Source organism: Danio rerio, chromosome 8 (genome assembly GCF_049306965.1).
Source record: "Danio rerio strain Tuebingen ecotype United States chromosome 8, GRCz12tu, whole genome shotgun sequence".
Lineage (NCBI taxonomy): Eukaryota > Metazoa > Chordata > Actinopteri > Cypriniformes > Danionidae > Danio > Danio rerio.
The window spans coordinates 4,060,001-4,079,075 of record NC_133183.1 but is presented as its reverse complement, the minus strand read 5'-3'; the positions used below and the strand labels follow the sequence as shown (position 1 = coordinate 4,079,075).

Genomic DNA, 19,075 nt, shown 5'->3' with positions numbered 1-19,075 from the left:
TCTGACCTCTAAAAGGCTAGCAGCCAGCTCTCTGCAACCACATGGTCGCCCACTTAAGATAAGCAGGGCTGCGCCCGGTCAGTACGTGGATGGGAGACCACATGGGAAAGCTTGGTTACTGCAGGTAGTGGTGTTAGTGAGACCAGCAGGGGGCCCTCAATCTGTGGTCTGTGTGAGTCCTAATGCCCCAGTATAGTGAAGGGCAATCTATACTGCTCAGTGAGCGCCGTCTTTTGGATGAGACATTGAACCGAGGTCATGACTCTCTGTGGTCTCTAAATATCCCAGGATGTCCTTCGAAAAAGAGTCGGGGTTTAACCTCGGCATCCTGGCCAAATCTGCCCACTGGCCCTCTGTCTATCATGGCCTCCTAACCATCCCCATATCATAAATGGCTTCATCTCCACCAATCCATATGGCAATATGGCTGCTGTCGCATCATCCAGGTGGGTGCTGCACACTGGTGGTGGATGAGGAGATTCCCCCTAATGTGTAATGTGCTTTGAGTGTTCAGAAAATCGCTATACAAATGTAAGGAATTATAATTATTATTATTATTATTAAAAGGTGCTCTAGCGACAGATGGTCTTTAGCCTCCTTGGAAGAGCAACCGACTACCATGTGGAAAGAAGTCAGTTCAATCCCAGCTCACAGCGGGTTCAGTGGTGTAGGACCGGCGGGGCTATATTGGTGCCGTGACCCGGATGGGAGTGAGGTTTTGGGGGGTGAATGTAGCGGAGGTTGGCTAGTGAAGTGTTGTGCAGGTAAACCTCACTCCTCTGACCTCTAAAGATACTCTAGCGGCAGACGCTACAGGCCATAGTCTTAAGCCTCCTTGTTAGAGCAACCGACTCCCATGCGAAAGGTCGCTGGTTCGATCCCAGCTTGGAACGGGTTGGGTGGTGTAGGACCAACGGGGTTACATTTGGTCTGTGGGGGAAACTGGCAATAGTATCTGGATGCAGCCTTTATGGTGCAAGCTGAGACTGCATCACTCAGCGATGCAATGTCAGACACAATGCACTCAAATGGAGCTAGTGACGTCACTGTGATGGGTAGGGTTAGGGTTAGGTGAGCCCATTAAAAAGCATTGGATGCAGCCCAGACTGCACTGCACCAGGTCTGCAGCCAGACCCCTCTCAAAACTGGAGCACCCGGAGGAAACCCACACTAAAACGGAGAGAACATGCAAACTCCAAACAGAAATGCCAACTGACCCAGCCAGGGCTCGAACCAGCAACCTTCTTGCTGCGAGGCGACAATGCTAACCACTAAGCCACCATACCGCCACAAGCCTTTATATCTTAAGTAATTTTGCTTCCCATATCTTGATTTAACAATGTTCATATGTCTTTACTAGAAAAAAATGTGCTCAAAATTGTTATGGTTTGCAATGTTCTCCACTAGATTCCAGCATTAAAGCATGTCCTGAAGGCAATAAAGAGTCACGGTAAAAGCACGAGTGACTGTAATACAACAATCCACACAGATAAACATACATTACAAACAATCAAAAGAACTGGAGCTTAAATTTCCCCAAATCCTGTTTTGATTAAAGCAGTAAAGCTGCTCTGTAATGAACACACAGTGCAGTCAGGCTTTTCATACGCAGGATCTGCTTCTGTCTGAGACTCTTTTCTTACTCATACTGAATATCTCAACCAACTCCTGCTATTATGAGGAAAATATGTGCCATTAAAAATCAAGTTGGGAAAATTTGCATATGCAGCACTCAGCATAAATGAGTATCATAAATATGTGTGTTCATTTCTCAGTAGAGATAGCCAATAATTTAAAATAAATTCAAAATAACAGCAGTGCAACATGACTAACCGGAATAATCCAAGTTTTTAGTATATTTTTTATTTACACATGGCAAACATGTTGCCAGTAGGTGCAGTAGATTCTCAGAAAACAAACAAGACCCAACATTCATAATCTTAAGGCTGTGCAATTGGCCAATTAGTTGAAAGGCGCGCGTATCAATAAAAAATAAACATAAATCCTGAATTATTCTGGTTAGTCATGGTGTACTGCTATTATTTTTAACAATACTGTATATCCAGTGCTCAACATAAATGAGTACACTCCTTTATGAAAATGTAATGTACAATTGAAAGCAGAAGCTTCCATACACTGTATAAAAAGGCACATAACCATTTTTAAAAAGTCAGATGTTAATGTGACTAAACTTGTTCTCTTTTAGGTAAGTGAGGATTATCACATTTGTTTCTGTCCTGCTTAATAGCAGAATAATTGTAACCAGGGATCCACTTGCAGTATTTTTATTAAACACAGTTTAATAACAAATAGCACACAGATGTTGTGCGTGCGCAAACTCACATCACAGTAGTATATTGTCGTTGGGCTGGCGGCAGGTAAACACAGGATGAGTATGCAGGCATGGGTCAGAGGCAGGCGGCTAGTATCAGAGTCGGTAAGCAGGCTAGAGTTCAAGGCAGGCGGCTAGGATCAAAGTCGGGATCACAAGCACAAGGCAGGCGGCAGGCAGGACTGGGTCAGTAAACGAAGCAGGATCACAACGGGAAAGCAGGCAAGGCTGAGAACGCTCGGTAGTGTTAGCCGGGGCAAAACAAGACTTCGCAATGAAGCAGCGTGTGTGTGTGTGCTGCTTATATGTGTGTGGAGAGTGATTACTGGATGCGCTTCAGGTGTGTAGGCAATCAGTGTAAGTGGATGACGTAATGTCAATAGTCCGGTGATAATGACCTCTGCTGGCCAGCGAGGGGAATGACTAGGACCGAGTCGGTGACAATAATGAGAGGGATATTTGTTGAGAAATTGTTATAACTTTTCTTGCAAGTCAAGTTTACACACAATAAGATTATTATGCCTCTGAAAAAGGTCAGATGATGGTGTCAAGGTTTTGGAGGTTTCTGATTGGCTAATTGACGACATTTGAGTTAATTGGAGGCACAACTGTAGAATAGTATTGAAGGAAAACCTCAAACACTGCTTCCTTGTGTGACAACATGGGAAAATCAACAAGCCAGAATCAACAGAAAAGTCAGATTACAATGTGCTAAATTACACTGGGGAAAAGACTAATGTTTGGAGACATGTCCTGTGCTCTGATGGAACTAAGATTAAACTGTTTGGCCATAATGGCCAGTGTTACATTTGGAGGACAAAGGGGAAAGCTTACAAGCCTAGGAACACTATCCCAACTGTGAAGTATGGGGGCGGCAGCATCATGTTGTGGGGCTGTTTTGCTGCAGGAGGGACTGGTCCACTTCACAGTATAGATGGCATCATGAAGACAGAACATTATGTAGAAATACTGAAGCAACATCTCAAGACATCAGCCAGGAAGTTAAAACTTGGCCACAAATGGGTCTTCCAAACAGACCATGACCCTAAGCATACTGCCAAATTAGTTAAAATGTGCTTTAAGGACAACCGAGTGAATGTTTTGGAGTGGCCATCACTAAGCCCTGATCTCAATCCTATAGAAAATTTGTGGGCAGAGTTGAAAAAGCTTATGCGAGCAAGACAGCCAACAAACCTGACTCAGTGACACAAATTCTGTCAGGAGACATGGGCCAAAACTCCTGCAAACTATTGTGAGAAGCTTGTGGAAGGATGGCCAAAACATTTGACCAAAGTTATACAGTTTAAAAGCTAATAAAAAACAGGGAAATGTGTGTAAACTTTTGACTGTCTAGAAATTAATAAAAAATTCTCAAAAAAAAAAACATTCTCTTATTATTCTGGCATTTAGCACATGTAAATCATTTAGGTAATCCTAACAGACCTAAAATAGTAAACATTTAGTATGATTTACCATCAGACATTTTTTTTTTAATGGTTATGTTCATTTTTTTAGACTGTATGTAAACTTCTGGTTTCAACTGCATATACAGTGCTTAACATAAATGAATACTCTTATTTTGAAAATGTACAGTAATGTTAATAATTTGTGTTGAAAACATAGCTACAGTCTGCTTTGTAGCTTTACAGATGTATTTCATGCTCAATCTAAATGTGTATAAAGCATAATGTTAAAGATCATGCTCAAACAATCTGAGTTACGTCATTAGTGAAGATAAGGGGAGGATTGTGTTAAAGTCAGAGCAGCTCCTGGACTGCATCAAAAGTTGAGAAACACACTCAGCAGCATCAGTGTGAAGCTCTTTAACCTGAGCGAGTCTCCTGTTATCTACAGCTCTGATGACCTCTGACCTCTCTGAGACAGATGAGACCAGCGGCTGGTACAGACTCTCTCTCTCTCTCTCACACACACACACACACACACACACACACACACACACACACACACACACACACACACACACACACACACACACACACACACACACACACAAACACACACACACAACTGATTTTTTTTTTTATATTCGTGGTATATTCCTGGAGTTTGCACAAGAAAGCATTCTTTTGTTAATATAAAAAAATTAATAAAATTAAATTACAATTACTCAACCACTTCCCTTAGGCTTAGTCCCTGCTTTATTATGGGTTGCCAAAAAAATGAAGAACTGCATAAAATAAAATTTAATTAAATAAATTAAAATTAAGGGGCGACACAGTGGCACAGTCGGTAACACTGTCGCCTCACAGCAAGAAGGTCGCTGATTCGAGCCTCGGCTGGGTCAGTTGGCATTTCTGTGTGGAGTTTGCATGTTCTCCCTGTGTTGGCGTGGGTTTCCTCCGGGTGCTCCGGTTTCCCCCACAGTCCAAACACATGTGCTATAGGGGAATTGAATAAACTAAATTGTCCATAGTGTATGATTGTGTGTGGGTGTTTCCCAGTGATGGCTTCCAGCTGGAAGGGTATCCACTGCGTAAAACAAATCCTGGATAAGTTGGCTGTTCATTCCACTGTGGCGACCCCTGATTAAGGGACTAAGCCAAGGAGAAAATGAATGAATGAATAAATGAATTAATTAATTTAAATTAAATTAAAATTATTCGATCACTTTCCTTTGGCTTAGTCCCTGCTTTGTCATGGGTTGTCACAACATAAAGAACTGAATAAAATATAATTAAAAAATAAAATTAAATTAAATTAAATTAAATTAAATTAAATTAAATTAAATTAAATTAAATTAAATTAAATGTAAAAATTAAATGTAAAAATTAAATTAAATTAAAATTAAATTAAATTAAATTAAATTAGAGTAAATTAAATAAAAAAATTTAAACAGTTTTTACAATAAATATTAAAGTCATATTGTACAATGTTTGTATACTTTAGTCTCAGAAAACATTACAAATAAAATATATTTAATAATTAAAAGAGAATCTAAATTATATTAAATGAAACAATTGTAAAATCGTCAGGTGAATTAATCCCATAATAATATATTAGTAATATAATAGTAATGAAAGTAATGAAGCTGTGAGTTTTTGTCTTTTTTTAAATCCAAATGTCGAAAAAATCTTAAATCAAACTCTCAAAGTGCAAATAAGAATATTTTGCTTACCCCATTGGCAGATTATTTAATTAGTTTTAGCTTAGTAAAAACTCCCTTAATTTTGACATATTGTTTCTGAAAACAAGACAATATTTTTGACTTGTATAGAAAAAAACATATTTATTTAAGACTTCTTAGACTTCTTCTTAAAAACAAGACAAAAACTGAGTAAGAAGAGCATTTTTGCTGAGTATTAAAATATTAAGGGGTGGCACGGTGGCGCAGTGGGTAGCACGATCGCCTCACAGCAAGAAGGTCGCTGGTTCAATCCTCGGCTGGGTCAGTTAGCATTTCTGTGTGGAGTTTGCATGTTCTCCCCGTGTTGGCATGGGTTTCCTCCAGGTGCTCTGGTTTCCCTCACAGTCCAAACACATGCGCTATAGGGGAATTGATGAACTAAATTGGCCGAAGTGTATGAGTGTGTATGTGAATGAGTGTGTATGGGTGTTTTTCAGTGTTGGGTTGCAGCTGGAAGGGCATCCGCTGCGTAAAAATTATGCTGGATAAATTGGCGGTTCATTCCGCTCCAGATTAATAAAGGGACTAAACTGAAAAGAAAATGAATTAATAAATGTAACTATTAAATTAAATTAAATCATCAACAGCAAAACACCCTCAATCCCTTTAAGATTATTTTCCTCAACAGATCCACCAATCAGTTTCAAATAATAACGCATCACAATCAACCGTAGCACAACAACAATCACTCCCTGGAGAGATGTAATATTGCATGTTGTTTTCAAACTTGAACAAAGTCTGTCCCGTCACGGTCAGAGCTTAAAGATACAATAAAGCACATTGAGTCAGAATAAATGTGAGCTGCTGGTCCACTTTAACACAAAGACTGAAGTGGCTGCTCTCTCCAGCCCGGTTTCCATAGAGATGGTCAACTATGCCGCACATCTTGCCCTTCGCTTTTAATCTGCCCCAAAAGCACCAAGAATCCAGGCTTCCCGCAACTGCAGAAATAGGTCATACTTCATTAGGGTGGGGAAATGAGGCTCCCCAAATCACTTCCAGGACAATGAGACACACACTTGTAAGATGCTGACAGTATACAGCGGCATGATGACGCGCTACGCTCGCATTCATACGCTAATGAAGAACTGTGAAAGAACTGCTCATTAGTGATGGTGAGCATCATGTTTACTGTTGCTCACACTAACAGAGAGTGTGTGTCGTCCAGCAAAGTATGAATGACTCCTCAAATACTGTGTGTTGTTGAGGAGTGTGTGTGCTATTAAAACAATCGGATGCACCATTACACCAAGGGAAAACACAGAGACTGTAATGTGACGGGACACTTGACGAAGGAGTGCGGATCCAAGTGCAGGACTTATTCAACAGAATGGTCAGGCAAGCAATGATCAATACTAAGGGGTGTCATGGTTCTCCAAATTACCGATTCGATTACATTTTCGATTCTTAAGTCACGATTCGATTCGATTTTCGATTATGAATAATTAATTAATTAATAACAAATTAATTATTTGTAGCCTACAGTTTAAACTACCTGACCTGCATGGTCTTTGTTTTACCCATAAACAAATCATACAGTAAATGAATAAAGGCAAGATACACATAATTACCACCTGTCAATCACTTTTTTCTTGTGAATAGGCAGTGATCTGTGTCGTTATAATGGCATCAGTAAAAAAGACGCACAACCAACAGGAACCAGCCAACAGTATCTGAGGTGTTCGCTAAAATGACTAAGTACTAGTGTGAAAGTAAAAGATTGAAGCAGTCTTAACTAGGTTAATTAGGTTAACCAGGCAGGCTAGGGTGATTAGGCAAGTTATTGTATAATGATGGTTTGTTCTGGAGACAGTCTGAAAAACAATTAGCTTAAGGGGCTAATAAATTTGACCTCATAAAAAATTAAGAACTGCTTTTATTCTAGCCAAAATAAAACAAATAAGACTTTGTTCAGAGGAAAAAATATTATCTGACATACTATCAACATTTCCTTGCTCTGTTAAACATCATTTAGGAAATATTTTAGAAAGAAAAAAATAACAAAGGGGGGCTAATAATTCTGACTTCCACTGTATATATATATTTACAGTCATTTTTTTTATGTTTTCAAGAAACCTTATTCAGTTCATCAAGGCTACATTTATTAAATGTAAAAAATGTTAAATTGTTAAATATTTAGCAAAATGTTAAATAACTACTTTGTTATTGTATGTAGTTTCAAATAAAATTATTACTCCAGACATTATTGCTTTTGTTACTATTACCATTAATAAATATAATAATAATTAATATTAGTGATTTCTGAGGGATCATGTGACTGGAGTAATGAAGCTGAAATTTCATCTTTAAAATCACTGGAATAAATGAATAAATTAAATGATAAACTACTTTTGAACAGTTATTTTATAGTGCAACATTTCACAATTTGTGTTTATGATGAAATAATTGCAGCCTTGGTGAGCAGAAGAAGCTTAGTTGAACATATTTAACAATCACACTGACCCCAAACTTTTGACCAGTTGTGTATAGAATATTTTAGAAGTGAAAATGTGCACTTTAATTTTAACAACCCACAGACATCGTCACCGAATATAAAGCAGAGGTCAGACTTTCTCATACATACATAATTTCAATTTTCAGGTTTTATAAAAATCGATCTATTGAATTAATCAATCTATTAAAGAAACGTTGGCTATAATTCTGCATTATAGGCTTAAATTATAGAGAGACAGAGCAGATGAACCGAGACTGCATCAGATCAATGTAAATCTTTATAATACAACATATTATACGATTAAAATATGGAAAAATTAACAGATAGTAATTTCGGTCAATTTTCCTGACGGATAAGCCGAGATCAGGCTGGATAAACAGCTCTCGGTAATATTTCAGCATGCTTTCACTTTCGCATTTACCAGTAAGAATGACATCTGGCCCTGCTCATCATTCTCTCTTCATATAGCCGTATTTATGGCTATTACACGATCATAATACACTGTCATATAGCCTGGGTCGTTAGTTCGTTGCTTTGTTTTGTTTTCTCACTACAATCGATCCGTTCTGGGACTGATTGATTTGGCGCGGATGCGAGCGCAACTGCTGGATTTTAAAGCACCGTAAGATTGTATTTGAACACAATTGACAGACAGTCGCAGCACGCAGCTCTGGCTCAATCTGTCAGGCAACAAAGCAGCACTTTACACTGGCCCGAGCGTCTCACGGCTATCGGGCAGTCCTTATTGTCGAGCCCTGAAGGTTTAAGCTCTGTCGATGCGTCTGCACAGTTTAACAAGCACTTCAACAAGCGTGTTTTTTCCCGCTTGGCAAGCCAAGCTGACGTGACATGGGGGCGTGGCAGCATCGACGATTCTATTTTTTGATTCGATAATCGAAATCGAGCATGAATTTCGATCGATTTTCGATTAAAATCGAAATCGTGACACCCTTAATCAATACAGGAACAAACAGTTGCATACAGGCAATCCGGTGGTTGATAAACAGGTGGATGGTCGAAATGCAGGCAGCATTCAACGTAAATAAACACACAAACAAACTAGGCAAGGGTCAAAACCGACAAGGAATGCGCGTCATGATGTTCACAATTCAGTATAACAAGACTGTAAATAGTTCTTGTAATCAGTCTTTGAGCAGCTCCCAGCTGTGTGAGTGTAATCAATCGTGATTCGGAACAGGTGTGTGTGTGTGTGTGTGGTGCATGGCTGGATCTGTAGTCCATGTAACAGCGGATTTGCAGTTCTTCAGCAATCAATGTTTTTTACCAGCGATCTGCAAGGATTTCATCGCTGGCAATAGTGAAAGACACACATGAAGCACCATTAGAATAGCCCAGTAACACCCTAACAACTACCCACAACGCCCTAAAAAACACTTTTGGCTTAGGACACCTGAGAATTGCTCTCCACAACACCCTAAACAGCAAAACAAGTCATTAACAGCTACCCACAACACGCATATAACCTAGCAACCATCCAAAACACCACAGAAACAGCCAGCAACATGTCCCACGCTGCTATAAACACTATTAGGATACATATATTAAAAAAAAAAAAAGTGAAAATTGGTTGTTTTTTGCGTTATTTTGAGCAAATCCGTTCTTCTAGTTTGAAACAAATTTTTTTTTTAAGCTGCGTCACGGCAATTAGATCCTTGTGTGTAGTCAAGCATGAGAGTGTCAGAGGAGGGAAAAAGTGAAGGTCCATAAAAATTTGCATAAAAATGGGAGTGTCGGTTTGGGCACGCCCTGATTTTCAAAGAGGCAAAACAACACACAGATGCAGGGTAGAAAGACAGTGACTGTGTTTACATGGACATTAGTTATCCAATTATTTGCCAAATTAGTTTGGCTCTTTCATTCAGGAATTTTATTTATGAGCCCTCATGACAAATGAGATATTTGATTCAAGGAACTGCTGGAAGCATGTCGTTTTAATGCAATGTTTGATACCGCACGGCGAATGAGAGAAAACTCTCTGCATTTCTAGCTAACTTAGATCCGCTAGTGTGGTGTGGTAGTGTCAGAAAGCCGTGTGTGTTATTCCTGTTCCGGCGAAAATCCTACACGACGGTAATAGTTTGATTGCGGTGTATACATGTTTACACTTGGAGAGCAGCATTTACAGCGGATCTTTCAGTCTATAATAGTGTAGTGATATTAACGTACGGTAAACTTTAGTAACTTAGAAATCATTTGACTAAGGCCTGTCTTTAAACACTGAAAGAATACTGCTGATGATACCAACTAACTTTGCCATCTGAATAAACAAAGAGCGCTGATCACTTCTGTAGAGACAGGACAATCAACACCAACTGGAGCCGCGTCTTTATTAAAAAGAGACGAGAAGCAAATCCGGATTTCACCATTTCCAGATGAGAAAAGCTCTCAGGTAAACAATGTTCCCTAGACACGTATTGTTGTTGAGCGTCATGTGCACTGTAATCCACACGTGAGTCCAGCTGCGCTCTCATAGCAGGAAATTAAAACAAAACCTTCACTGCAGCAAGTTATAAAAGCAACACCGACGACCCGTATCTCCAAACATTTCGTCTTCTTTCACTTGTTTTGGCAACACAACATGGCGTTTCTCTGCTGTCTGAACACTGTAACAGGTAAAAACAGTCTTGGAAGCTATCGTGCATATTAATGAAGTTGCACCTCATACACTATAGAGGGCGCTGATTGGTTTGAACTAAGACTTTCTCATTAACGAATGCAACACAATCAGAGACGTCACAATGCACTCGCAAGTACAGACATCCAGTCTCCAAGCTGAAATACACGCAAGTACCTAATCGTCATGACGCAGCTTCAAAAATTTGTTTCAAACCAGAAGAACGAATTTGCTCGAAATAACGCAAAAAAACAACCATTTTTCACTTTTTTGTGAAATATATGAGTCCTAATAGTGTTTATAGCAGCGTGGGACACATATATGACTGTCAACAGCTCAAAACATGTGCTTTAGTGTTTCGTGACCCCTATATTAAATGCATAGTTTCCGCAGAGCAATCTATTTAAGGTAGCCTGATATTTTTTTTTGACAGAAGAAAAACGCATGATTGGACAAACAGTCTATTCTGGTTCTTAAAAAGGATTCAGTCAGTGTTTTTGTTTTGTAATCTAAATTTGTCATTTAAGTGAAAAATATCTAGAGGCAGGCCTATTTATTTGATTCTTTTTGTTTAGTTTATTCTTTATTCTTGTATGCTGTTCGCATGTTAAAATAAATCAGTGTTTTAAAATGCAATATTTAATGTGTCACACAAAATAGACACGTCATTTTTTTTTATTAGATAATATTTTAATATGACCAGTTAACAGTTAATATTCGGTTAACGAGCGGCTGTTGTCGGTTGGCAAAATTAACTGAAATGAGCATCCCTACTAGCAACCACCACAGAAAAGACCTGGCAACACTCTAGAGATCACCCACCACATGCCAAAATGCTTCTCATTTGCTTATCATTTGATGCGCTTAAGCTCAACCACTCTCACTGGCCGAGCTGTGATAAAAACAAAACGCTATTGGCTGTTTTTACAAAAGGGGAGGGGCTACTCTATACCCCGCCCTATCTTCATGTTTCAGTTGAAATTGCATCAAACATCAGACAAAAATGCACTTCTAAGACGTCTAAAGCAGTAACCAACTATGAATTAGTACAGTTTACATCCAGGGGTGTGTGTAGCTCAGTGGCATCTGAATGGACAGCGAATGAGTGTTTGTGCAGAATGCCGTGTCTGTGTGTGTGTGTGTGTGTGTGTGTGTGTGTGTGTGTGTGTGTGTGTCTCAGCAAGGGGCTTTTCTGATTATCACTCATTCTAAACAATCTGACGGCCAGCTGGCTGCACTTGTCCTCTACATGCGCTAATTCCCAATTACTGCACCTCTTCTTTTACGGCTCCTCAAGCGCAGATGGTGCACACACACACACACACACACACACACACACCTACAACTCTCTCTTCACACTCACACTGAACACATGCCGACAGGACAAGATGAGCTGCCAGTTGCAGATGCTGAGCTTCAAGAAACACTTGTTGAATTCAGTCCAGAATGACAGAGGAAAGTGATGCTCAATAAACTTCATAGCATCATTTAAGACTAATGATATATATATATAACACTAGGTATGCACAAAATATCGCCAATATTGATCTAATAACAAAATCAGGCCATAACTGTATTAGTTACTAATAACTTAAACCAATTAATTAGCAACTAACAGCTCTTAACAGATAAAGCTACTATATTCATGCACTGGCCACTTTATTAGGTACACCTTACTAGTACTAAGTTAAACCCCTTTTGCCTTCAGATCTGCCTTAATCCTTCGTGACAGATTCAACAAGGTACTGGAAATATTCTTTAGAGATTTTGCTCCATATTGACATGATAGCATCACGTAGTTGCTGCAGATTTGTCGGCTGCACATCCATGATGCCAATCTCCTATTCCACCACATCCCAAAGGTGCTCTATTGGATTGAGATCTGGTGACTGTGACGGCCATTTGACTAAAGTGAACTCATTGTCATGTTCAAGAAACCATTCTGAGATGATTTGCACTTTATGACATGGTGCATCATCCTGCTGGAAGTAGCCATCAGAAGATGAGTACACTGTGGTCATAAAGGGATGGACATGGTCAGCAGCAATACTCAGGTAGGCTGTGAAGTTGACACAATGCTCAATTAGTACTAATGGACCCAAAGTATCCAAGAAAATATGCGCCACACCATTACACCACCACCACCAACATGAACCACTGATACAAGGCAGGATGGATCCATGCTTCCATTTGTTGATGCCAAATTTTGACCTGACCATCTGAATGTGGCAGCAGAAATGGAGACTCATCAGAGCAGGCAGCGTTTCTCCAATCTTCTATTGTCCAGTTTTGGTGAGTCTGTGTGAATTGTAGCCTCAGTTTCCTGTTCTTAGCTGACAGGAGCGGCACCCGGTGTGGTCTTCTGATGCTGTAGCCCATCTGCCTCAAGGTTGGATGTGTTGTGTGTTCAGAGATGCTCTTCTGCAGACCTCGGTTGTAACGAGTGCTTATTTGAGTTACTGTTGCCTTTCTATTAGCTGGCACCAGTCTGGCCATTCTCCTCTGACCTCTGGCATCAACAATGCATTTTGTGCCTGCAGAACTGCCGCTCACTGAATATTTCCTTTTTATCTCAACATTTTCTGTAAACCCTAGAGATGGTTGTGCATGAAAATCCCAGTAGATCTGCAGTTTCTGAAATACTTAGAACCGCCCGTCTGGCACTTACAACCATGGCACGTTCAAAGTCACTTAAATCACCTTTCTTCCCCATTCTGATGCTCGGTTTGAACTGCAGCAGATCGTCTTGACCATGTCTACATGCCTAAATGCATTGAGTTGCTGCCATGTGATTGCCTAATTAGAAATTTGCATTGACAAGCAGTTGACAGGTGTACCTAATAAAGGTGCCAGTAAGTTCATACTGTAAGCATATTTAACCTATATACTTACAGTATATTATAACTTATATTACTATAGTTATTGTTAACATTTTATTACCTCATAATCACAATAGCGTTTACTGTAAAAAGAGCTGTACATACTATAATACACTCTACTATAGTGTGTTTTAAAAATACTATAGTATTTAGTATAAATTATTATAGTATTTGTTTTAATGCCAGCATCAATTAATGAAATTCTTCTTTTAAAAAAGTTAAAATCTAAGAAATAGTTTTTCCATTCATAACATACAGACCCAAATGAAAATAATACTATTGTGATTTATTGTAAATGAAACAGTATACAGTGATAAGCATATATAAGTACACCCCTCACAAATCTCTCATTTAGATTAATATTTTCTATAGGAAGCTTTACAATTTTATAACACTAAAACCAAATCAGGAGCTAATCTAACAAAATAATTAATGATAACAGTTTAACATGACAACAAAAATATTAAATAAAAGGTAAAAAAAAGAGGAAAAATCAAGAGAAGCAAAGAATATAAAAAATTTGTTGACATTTTGTGGTTTGTAATTATTTTTGCAATATTAAGCATGATTTTAAATGCATTATCTTTCTATTTCTAAAGATGTTTGATGACTTAAATATTATTTTAATAAATATATCTGCTTAATTAACCTGTTTTGTTCAAATGCACCAACATATATCAACTATATTCACTGAGAAATTGCCATAAATATACATTTTTAAATTGGGATGCACTCGTTTACGCTGAGCACTGTATATTAAAGCCTTTACAACTCTTTGTTAACTAACGCTACAGCACACTAACAATATTGAACTGATCAACTGAAATCAATCATGTAGTATGCATTTGTTAATACTATGGTAAACTGTGGTGTTCTGTAGTAACTATAATATTTCATATTGTTGTAGAAAACTACAGTATTGGGTATTTTCTTTATTTCACTACAGTTATAGTTAAAACATATAGCAACTATAAAATGACAAGTACTACTATAGTATGGTTTAAAACACTATAGTACTTGCTGTAAATGATTATAGTATTCGTCTTAATGTCAGCCTTGTCAATGAATGAAATTCTACTTTTAAAAAAAAGAAAATATTAGACATCGTTTTTCCATTGATGTAATAGGGGCCCAGATGAAAATATTACTATAGTAATTTACTGTAATTCATTCATTCATTTTCTTTTCAGCTTAGTCACTGAATGAACCGCCAACTTTGCCAGCACATTTTTTTTATGCAGCGGATGCCCTTCCAGCCACAACCCATCAAAATTTACTGTAAATAAAATAGTTTTTGTACCACACTATAGTAAAATAAAGTAAAGTGTATTAAATTTAAAGCATTCACAACTGTTTGTTATCAATGGTTAACTACAGCATACTAGCAATATTGAACTGATATTTAAAAAACATCATAGACTCTCACAATAAGAAAGCTATTAAAACTTCTAAAATATGTGCTTTATTTAATATTCTGCAATAATTTAATTTTTCTTTATGTGCCCTTAATTATTTATTTTTCTTCTTCTTTTCTCTCTCTTGTTCCCTTTAATTTCTTTTACATTTATTATATTTGTCTAAATTTGTTACAATCCACTTTTTTCAAAAAGTAATATTTCTATTGATTGTACTATACTTCTTTCAGTTTTGTATCGGTATTTGTTTTAATGTATTGTTACTATTGCAATAAAAAAAAAATAATAATAATAATAAAAAATAAAAAAAATATTGAACTGATAAACTGTAATAAATAATGTTGTATACATTTGTTTATACTATAGTAAACTGTGGTGTTTTGTAGTAGCTATATTATATTGTTGTAGAAAACTACACTATTGGGTAATCTGTTTATATTAATAAAGTTATAGTTAAAACGTAAAGCAACTATAAAATTACTACAAGTACTATACTATAGTATGGTTTAAAAACACTATAGAGATTACATATAATAATATACACATTAATACACTTTACTGTAGTATGGTTTTAAAACACTATACTATAATAGTACTTACTATTAACGATTATAGTATTTGTTACAATGCCAGCATCGCTAATGACAAAAATTATTAAAAAAAAAAAACTAAAATATTACAGACATCACTTCTCCATTGATATATTAAAGACCCAGGTGAAAATAACACTATAGGAATTTACTGTAAATGAAATCCTACTATAGTAAAGTGCATTATGCTTTACATATCAAAGCATTCACAACTGTTTGTTCATGAACGGCACACTACAGCATATTAACAATACTGAACTGATCAACTGTAATAATGTAGTATGCATTTTTTATACTATAGTAAACTGTGGAGTTTTGTAGCTATATCATATTGTAGTAGAAAACTGCAGTATTGGAAAATTTTTTATATGATTATAGTTATAGTTAACATTGTATTATTGTGGTTCATAAAAACTAAGGTGTTTACTGTAAAAAGAGTTGTACATTACTATAATACACTTTACTATAGTGTTAAGGTGTTTACTGTAAAAAGAGTTGTACATTACTATAATACACTTTACTATAGTGTGTTAAATAAAAAAAAAACTATAGTATTTAGTATAAATTATTATAGGATTTGTTTTAATGCCAGCATCATTAATGAATGAAATTCTAGTTTTGAAAATAGAAAATCTTACAGACCCCAGTCTGTAAAATAATACTAGTAATTTACTGTGTATGAAATAGTTTTTTAATCACACTATGGTAAAGTGTATTATTATACTGTATACAGTGATTAGCATATATATATATATATATATATATATATATATATATATATATATATATATAAGTACACTGCTCACAAATCTCACATTTAAATTAATATTTTCTATAGGAAGCTTTACAACATTATATTTCTGCATATACATTAGAATAGTCAGTACTGAAGCCAAATCTGGAGCTTCTAACAAAACAATTAATGATAAAAGTCCAAAAATGAATAGCCCAAATGTGTATGTTAGTGAAAAGGATTAAATAAAAAGGTAAAATAGAGGGGATATCAAGAGAAGCAAAGAATATATACGATGATTTTAAATGAATTATCTTTCTATTTCTAAAGACGTTCGATGACTAAAATATTATTTTAATAAATATATCTGTTTATTAAATCTGTTTAGTTCAAATTCACCAATGTATATTAACTATATTCACTGGTAAATTGATATAAATATAAATCGGGACGTAAACACTGTATATTAAAGCTTTCACAACTGTTTGTTAATGAACACTACAGCATACTAAAAATACTGAACTGATAAGCTGTAATCAATAATGTAGTATGCATTTGTTTATACTATAGTAAACGTTGGTATTTTGTAGTAGCAATAACATCATATTGTTTTAGAAAACTGCAGTATTGGGTAATTTGTTTATATTAATATAGTTATAGTAGCATATTACTATAGCAATCATAGAATCACTACACGTACTATATTGTAGAACACAACTAAACACAAGTACTAAACACTAGTGTAAATTACTATAGTATTGTTTTCACGTTGTACAAAAAGTCATGAAGATAAAGATGTCCTACCCAGCTTGAACATCAATGACAGCAGAACTGCTCTTTTATACTGTAAACACATCCGTCCAAAATCCATGTCCTGCGGTGATTCTCGAGCTCAGCCTGTAAATCATCGGACGCTCGCCGAACTCTGCCCGCTTCAGAGTCACCGCATCCCCGCGTGTAGAGTTGAGTCGCTTCGGGACTGTCTGGCGGTCTGGCGGAAAACACGGAGAGGAGTCGGAAGTTTGCGGGAGGATTTCTTTGATTATCCTGCTCGGTCAAAGCTCGGTTTGCTGTCTGTCACTCTCTCTCTTCCAATCCTCACCCTGTGTTAATCTGCCTCGCTCCCTCTCTCTCTCTTCATTCAAACGGTACATGTTTGTATGTAACTTTAAGCACACCTGCCAACACTCCCGTTTTAACAGGTTGTTATCCGTATTTTAGACCCATCTCCCGCGACCCTCCCGTTTAGTTTATTATCTCCCGGATTTTCAGAGACAAATTTTGGCAGGTATGACTTTTATAGATTTTTTTGTACAGGTATATTGTGTTTTCTTTTTCAATATATTAAAGTATTGTAAAAATTAAAATGATCCCTCTCTTTCACTTAATCTTATTCAATTCAAACTTGCTTTACGGGCATGACAAATCTATTAGCAAAACATTTGCAATGTTCACATGCAATAAAACATAGAAAAACAAATTACACAGTAATAGTGTTAAAAATAATAATTACAATAATGCATGACATATAGGTACATATGGCAGAAGTGTACATATAGCAGGGAATATATAAAGTCAATATAAAAAAATAGTACTAGTGACGGGTCGTTCATGAACGATTCGTTCATTTTGAATGAACCTTCAATATGACTCGGGAACTACGAGTCCTCTTAGGCAGTGATTTGTTTATCCGCGCGTGCGAACATTTGTGCAGGTGGTATCGTTCATTTCAAGTCTTCTGAGTCGTTCATCGCGAAAAGGCAGAAGCCAATCAAATGCGTTTAGAGCCGGAAAAAAAATTTAACCGTTCATCTTTCGAGTCCTATATCGGGTTTGAGTCATTTGTTCCTCACGGGCCAATCATATGCGTTTGGAGCCAGAAAAAGAATTGATTTGTTCAACTCTCGAGTCCTCTATCGGGTCTAAGGCTGCGTCCGAAACCGCCTACTACTCAGTAGGTACTGCATTTAAATTTAAACGCACTACTCGGCCGTTAGAAAAGTATGTTCTATACAGTATGAACGTGAAAAGTATGAATGGAATTCGGACGTACTACATCCGCCATTTTGTCATGGTCACGTGACCTACCTGCGTCAATTGCGTCGCTTTACTCCCATTCATGAATTTGCTCACGGGGCATCATGGGATAGCGCAGCATGCATGGGATGCGCACTCTAGAATTTCGCCGGAAGTAGTAAGTCATCCGGGTACTTCTCGCATACTGACTTTCGAATTCTATGAATTCGGACATACTACTCCGCTCGCATACTGATTTTAGCGTACTATATAGTATGGAAGTATGCAGTTTCGGACGCAGTCATTCGTTCATCATGGGCCAATCATACGCGTTTAGAGCCGGAAAAAGAATCGATCCATTCAACTCACGAGTCCTTGGGTTTGAGTCATTCTGTCACGTGATGAATGAACGACTCAAGAACCAGACGACTCGAAAGGTTAACTAATTATCATGACTCCTATCGGCTCAGACTGTGTACATTGGTTAAGATTATATGTGACTGTCAGTGTAACCTGAACGAACCACTGACGTTTGAAGACATGAAGAGGTGAGCTGAGCAAAGAGACAACAATACCTTCATAGACAAAAGAGCAGGTAAACACTGAATTATTATTTTCTCCTTCTTATATTCTATTTATGACTTATTTGTCGTGTGATCAACCTTTTGGGCTAGTCGTAGATGTGTTTGGAAGCAATTCGTAACATTTTAATAATATTTTGGCAAATTGAACCAAATGAACGAAATGACTCGAAAAAAGATTCGTTCATCTCGATGAGCGAGACTCAAAGATCCGAGGCAGAAAAATGATCTGAACGTTCCATCACTAAATAGTAACAATATTGATGTAAATAATAACAATAATAACATATAATA

General features: G+C 37.1%; 2 protein-coding genes across 4 annotated transcripts in view; one reads left to right on the top strand and one right to left on the bottom strand.

The window, feature by feature from the left end:
* crb2b (crumbs cell polarity complex component 2b) overlaps window positions 1–17,272 on the bottom strand; it is an 82,165-nt gene extending 64,893 nt beyond the window's left edge. For 2 of the 3 annotated variants that reach the window (XM_068223004.2, XM_068223003.2), the window contains exon 1: window positions 16,989–17,143. In XM_068223004.2, coding sequence (XP_068079105.1) covers window positions 16,989–17,055 — 67 coding nt within the window. In that variant the 5' untranslated portion in view covers window positions 17,056–17,143. 3 annotated transcript variants of the gene reach the window in all.
* The window catches only part of acaa2 (acetyl-CoA acyltransferase 2), a 654,279-nt gene that overhangs the window by 314,809 nt on the left and 320,395 nt on the right, over window positions 1–19,075 (top strand). The gene's annotated exons all lie outside the window — the stretch shown is intronic.